This window comes from Vombatus ursinus, unplaced genomic scaffold (genome assembly GCF_900497805.2).
Source record: "Vombatus ursinus unplaced genomic scaffold, bare-nosed wombat genome assembly UNPS02014825.1, whole genome shotgun sequence".
In the NCBI taxonomy this organism is placed as follows: Eukaryota; Metazoa; Chordata; class Mammalia; order Diprotodontia; family Vombatidae; genus Vombatus; species Vombatus ursinus.
In genome coordinates, this window is record NW_020954603.1 from 1,179,416 (window position 1) to 1,185,519 (window position 6,104).

General features: G+C 48.5%; 1 protein-coding gene across 2 annotated transcripts in view; it reads left to right on the forward strand.

The window, feature by feature from the left end:
• The first annotated feature begins 930 nt into the window (after window positions 1-930).
• DMBX1 (diencephalon/mesencephalon homeobox 1) overlaps window positions 931-6,104 on the forward strand; it is a 7,412-nt gene continuing 2,238 nt past the window's right edge. The window contains exons 1-2 of one of the 2 annotated variants that reach the window (XM_027837916.1): window positions 931-1,093; window positions 5,650-5,828. In XM_027837916.1, coding sequence (XP_027693717.1) covers window positions 940-1,093; window positions 5,650-5,828 — 333 coding nt within the window. In that variant the 5' untranslated portion in view covers window positions 931-939. Of the gene's footprint in view, window positions 1,094-5,632; window positions 5,829-6,104 lie in introns of both variants that reach the window. The other variant, XM_027837915.1, reaches the window with a different exon arrangement.

The following is a 6,104-nucleotide window of genomic DNA, read 5'->3' on the forward strand; positions in this document are numbered from 1 at the left end:
TCTGTCTGTCTCTGTCTCCCTGTTTCCCTCTCTCTGTCTCTCTGTTTCCCTCTCTCTGTCTCTGTCTGTTAACTTCTCTCTGTCTCTGTTTCCCTCTCTCTGTTGTTTGTTCTAAGGGCCCTCCCCTCTCTGACGTTCTATAAGCCTGTGAGACTAAGGAGGTACAGAACAGATGATTAGGTCTGAGTAATTTAGCACAAAATAAGGATATTGTGGTAATGAACATCACAGGGCTCCAGGCTTAAGCAATTCCCACATGGGGAGGAGCTGGGGTTCCTGCATGCCTGGCTTCCCTGGTTTTACAGATATAAGCTTTGTACAAAGAATTCTGGCTGAGGAGGCAGGAGACCTGAGTTTGCATCCTAGTTCCATCATTGCCTTTTCGTGAGACTTGGAGCAGAACAGTTTTCCAGACCTAGTTTGCCCCTCCTTAGAATGGGAAGAATAACATCTATCTTGACATGGGGCTTCTGTGAAGATAGAGTAAGATTATGAGAAAGATTCGGAAAGTTCAGACCACTGGTGTCATTACAGTGCTTGAGTTGCCCTAGACGGTACCTTTGGGGTTGACCAAGGAAAAATAAGCCCCAGGACCTCCTTGTCCTCGCCTCCCACCTTTTCCTCCTGGAATTGAGGCTAGTCCGCTTTCTCTTTGGTGGGAGAGCGTAGCAGCTGGCCATGTTCAGGGAATGAGCTGCCCTGGGTCTCACTGCTCCCCTGCCTTTTTCCTGCCAGGTTGTGTATTCCTTCTGGCCCTTCCCAGGCAGGGGCTGTGTCTTATCCAAGGGGCTTTGCAGCCACTAGGCGCTTAGTCGCTGACTGGGGAAGGAAGGAGGTGAGAGGGGAAGAGGGGGAGAGAGACAAGCAGGCAGGAGGGCCTCTGGGAGTCTGCTCACAGATCCCCCTTCTGCTTCCCTCTCCCTCCAGGTAGTTGCCGGAATGCAGCACTACGGCGTCAATGGCTACTCATTGCATGCCATGAACTCCCTCAGCGCCATGTACAACCTCCATCAGCAGGCAGCCCAACAGGCCCAGCATGGGCCTGACTACCGGCCCTCTGTGCATGCCCTCACCCTGGCAGAGAGGCTGGCTGGTAAGATCAACTTGGGTGTGGTGGGGGAGGGAGAGCATGGGGAGGAAGGGATCACATGCTTCCCACAGGTCTTGGCTCTCACTCTCCACCTGTGGAATTCCTTTTCATGCTTTACATCATGGCCTAGGTAGGTAGTGTTGAACTTGTAGTCTGGACTTGTGCCTCAGACACTTCCTAGCTGGGTGACCTTAGACAAGCTCCTTCACCTCTATAAGCCTTAGTTTCCCCTTTTGTAAAAGGAAGGGGTTGGATGACATGAGTCCCAGCTCTCTATCTGGGATCCTAGGATCCTTAGCCCATCACAAATGTCCCTTCTTCCAGGAGGTCTTCCCTGCATTCCTGCTAGGAAGGAATTCCTCCAAGGAGCTTCCAGAACACTCTATCTCTCTGGTACATTTATCATGTAATATTATCAATTCAAGTTACCTAAATTGAGCTCCCCCTCCTAAACTGGGAACACAATGAGATCATGGACCTGAATTTTGCTGAGCTAGCTCCCTCCTAGTACAGGGCCCAGGGTTCTGAACCTAGAAGGTACTCACTCAATGTTTATTGGGTTGAATGGCACCCTGCTGCTGGGTATGAGACTCCTCTGGGGTGTTTCCTTTCATTGCATGACACCCAGATAATCTCTAAGAGCAGAGCTCCCAAAAAATGGAGTGCACCTGCTCAGTTAACAGAGAAGTCTAAGGGGCCTGCCATCCCTGGCTCATTGTATGTCACTTCATGGACTCTGAAGTGACCTTCCTGCTAATAATGGCTGAACTTGCTAGCACGTCTCCTGTCCCCATGCCTTTGACCTCCATACCTGGAATGCCCTCCCTCCTCATTCGACCTCTTCAGAGCTTCTCCAAGGCTGAGTTCGTGAGTCACCTCCTCTACTACAGCTCCTTCATGAGTTCTCCCTGTCCTTAAATGATTATTTATCAGCTTTCCCAGTTATACTTCATATCCTTGTACCCTTCCTGAAGACAGTAAGTAATTACTCAAAGGTAATAACTGTCTCACTTTTGTCTTTATGGCCCCAGTGCCTGGCATACAGTGGGAACTTAATCCTGCTGAATTGGCAAGGGCTGCTCCCTGACCATGTCCCATGACTTCAAGTTTAACAAACATGAATTAAGTACCCCACTTCATGCAAAGCTTAAGGAGACCCACAGAGCAGAACTGACCCAGTCCCTGGTCTCACGGAGCTCACAGTCTGAGAAGGGGATGAAGCTCAGGGCTCTCCAAAACATTGCCTAGGGGGGATTAAGGCAGCCCTCTGAGCTTCATAGAGAGAAAAATCATTACAAATGGAGAAATCAAGGAAGGCTCCTGGAAGGGGTGTCCTACTATTGGATAACATGGCTCATGGGGAGGCAATGGGAGTTAAGTGACTTGCCCAGGGTCACTCAGCTAGTAAGTGTTGAAGGTCAGATTTGAACTCAGATCCTGCTGACTCCAGGGCCAGTGTTCTATCCACTGCACTACCTAGCTGCCTCAGAGGGGGTGATTTTAAAAAATCTTTTTGATTATTATGAACTTGGTAAGCAAGTTCATGCACCCTACAAAGAAAAGTGCAAAATGACTACTACACAGGAAACAGGAAATGGCCCTTAGGTACAGCTTTGTGTTTTTCAAAATATATATTTTGAATTTAATATGGTACCCCCAACACTGCCCAGATTGTCTATGTCTCTTTTTGACCTTTGGAGGCAGTAATTTGAAGGTAAGCTTTAAAGTATGGGCATAGATTCACCAGGCGAAGGAGGAGGGGGAAAGCATTCATTAAGTGCCCACAATGTGGCAGGCACTTTGCTAAATACTTTACAAATAATGTGTCATTTGATCCTCAGAAAAAGCCTGGGAAGTGAGTGTTATTATTAGTCCCATTTTGCAATTGAGGAAACTGAGGCAGACAGACTTGCTCAGGGTCACATATTTAGGAAGTATCTGAGGCAGGATAGGCTCAGTGCTCTATCCACTGTGCCACTAACTGCCTACATCAGGGGTGGGGAACCTGTGGCCTCAAGGCTACATGTGGCCTTCTAGGTCCTTGGGTGTGGCCTTCTAGGTCCTTGGGTGTGGCCTTCTAGGTCCTTGGGTTTGGCCTTTTGACTGAGTCCAAGTTTTACAGAACAAATCTTTTTATTAAGAGGACTTGTTCTGTGAAGTTTGGATTCAGTCAAAGGGCCACACTTGAGGACCTAGAGGCCCATATGTGGCCTTCTAGGTCCTAGGTCCTGAGTCCAAGTTTTACAGAACAAATTCTTTTATTAAGAGGATTTGTTCTGTGGAGTTTGGATTCAGTTGAAAGGCCACACTTAAGGACCTAGAGGGCCACATGTGGCCTTGAGGCTGCAGGTTCCCCATCCCACGCAGATAGATCAAAGGGGAGGGAAGACATTCCTGGCAGAGAGAACTTTGGTGAACAAAGGTTCTGAAATAGGATGGCACAGGGTCTGCTCAGCGCACAGAGGGGAATTCAGTTTGATTGGAGCCAAGCTTTCATGGAAGTGACTAATCTAAGATGCAGCTGAAAAGTTGAGGTGATGCTAGGCCTTGAATGTCAGGCAAATGAGTTTTAACTGGATGGGAGGCAATAGGGTCTCCTATAGGGCTTTGAGGGAAGCAGTGCCCTGACCAGCCCTGTGCCTAAGGAAGATGGGTCTGGTAACAAACCGAAGTATGGATTGGAGGAAGGAGTAGAGTTGGGGGGGGAACTGGTAGGAGCCTATCACAACAGGCCAGGTGGGTAACATTGAGGGTCTGCACTAAGGAAGTGGCTGTGGGAATGGTGGGGGACAGAGAGAAGAGAAATGGCAGAAATGGAATCCACAGAACTTGGTCACTGATTGGATGTGGCAAGTGAGAGAGAGGGAAGAGTCACAGGTCACCCCAAGATTAGGAACCTGGGAGATGGGATCAATGATGGGGCCATAAACAGAGGGAGGGAAGTCTCAAGGTGAAAATCTCAAGATCTTGGAATATCCAATCTTTTCTGGCCCTTTATATGAAGTAGTCCTTCGAGAAAGGATGAAAACAGAAGCCACGATATCTGGGATAAGTGCAAAGAGACCTGGGACTCCAGCTGAGCCCCTGTCTGGCTCTCCAGTGCCCTCATCCTTACACATCTACCTTAACTTTTCCTGCTCCATGAACCACTTGTCCCTCTTGTAGGGATCAGAGCATCTCAGTTCAGGAGGCAGTAACTCTGGCAACTGTCTCTGCTCTTCGGGGAGCAGAGTTACTCCCACAGTTAAGGATACTTGCATGGAGCCATGCACTCTCTCACCTTGCTCCCCCTTATGACCAAATACAATTTTATGAGATACCTTGCCCAAGTCAGGGCTGAATCTGAAATCAGGTTTAGGGCTAAGTCTAAGACCAGGGTCAGGGATTAATATATAACTAGGGTCAGGTCTCAGTATATAACTAGGGTCAGGGGTCAGTCTTTGGACAGTTAGCACTCAGGCTGTGTTAAGACTCAGAGTAAAGAAGTTACTTCTCTGGGAAGTTTTTTGGGTGACCATTTATGGAGTTATTGGCATGACCTTTCTTGGCTCCCTATGCCCTTCAGCCAGAGGCTACACTCTCTTCTGGACAGTAACGTTCTCAGAATGTCTCACCAGAACTGCAAATACTGCTTGGAATTTGAGCAGTAAGATCAGATCCAGAGGTAATTTGCTAAGGCTAAGGACAGCAGTGACCTCTCTTCTGCCTGGTCATATGCCTCCTAGAAAACATTCTGAGAATAACAAAAAAAAAATATTTTAGCTGAAGGACATTGATGAGCTATCATGCATCCATAAGAGGGTAAACATAACAGTAAGAAGACAGGAGGTGAGGCCCACATGAGGAAAAGTTGGAGGAACTTGAGTCCAGAGAAGAGGTTTATTGGGGACAAATCACTTAACTTCTGCCTGCCTCAGTTTCCTTTTCTGTAAAATGGGGACAACAATAGTATTTATCTCCCAGGGTTGTTGTGAGGGTAAAAAGAGATAATGTTTGTAAAGCACTTGGTAAACCTTAGAGCATTAAATAACCATGATCACGATCACCACTACCACCCTCATGATTCTTCTTCTCCAAGACAAGAAGACTGTTCCAATAAGCAGAAAGGGTGGCCTAACAGGGCCCACACTCTCTGTCATTGGAGATCATACTTTCATAGGATTTAAACTAAGAGGGCAGTTAGAGGTCATTGATTTAAACCCCCTTATTTGACAGAGGAGATTGAAAACAGACGATTTCCTTAATGATATACAAATAGTATATTAGCCAAGAACTAAGGGGTTCTTTCGGGTGGTAGTGAGCTCCCCCATCACTACCATCCCTACCATTAGAATCTAGAAGGCCATTCGGTCAAGGAGGCTACGGAGGGGGTTCCTATACTGGATTGGGTTAGCCTGGACCGTGTCTGGCATCCCTTCCAGTTTCAAGACTCTGCGATTTTGTTTGTGGAGGGCTGAGTCTTAGTACTAGAAGGCAGGCAGTCTTGTGTGTGCACCTCCCTAATTCCCATAATTAAATGGGCCCCCTCTCCTTGCCCTCCAACGGCTGTACATTTCAAGACATCATCTTGGAGGCCCGCTATGGCTCTCAGCACCGAAAGCAGCGCCGCAGTCGCACTGCCTTCACCGCCCAGCAGCTCGAGGCCCTGGAGAAGACCTTTCAGAAGACGCACTACCCGGACGTGGTGATGCGGGAGCGGCTGGCGATGTGCACCAATCTGCCAGAGGCCCGAGTGCAGGCAAGACTCGCTACCCCCCCCAACCCCCCGCTGCCTTCCCTCCCTTGGCCTGTCTCCTTCTTCCCCTTTGCCAGCTCCCCTGGTTATGCAGCCAAGAGCCAGCCTGGTCTCCCATCTGCAGGAGCGAAATAACCTTTTGCCCCTTTTCACCAAGACCGAACTTCCAACTTCATTAAGGTGGAGAGGGAGGAGGGTAAAGGCTGGCTGTGTGAGCGGGATGTGGGTGTGGAAGAGGGCAGGGGGAGGAGAGGTTGAACTGGGGAAAGGACTATTAGT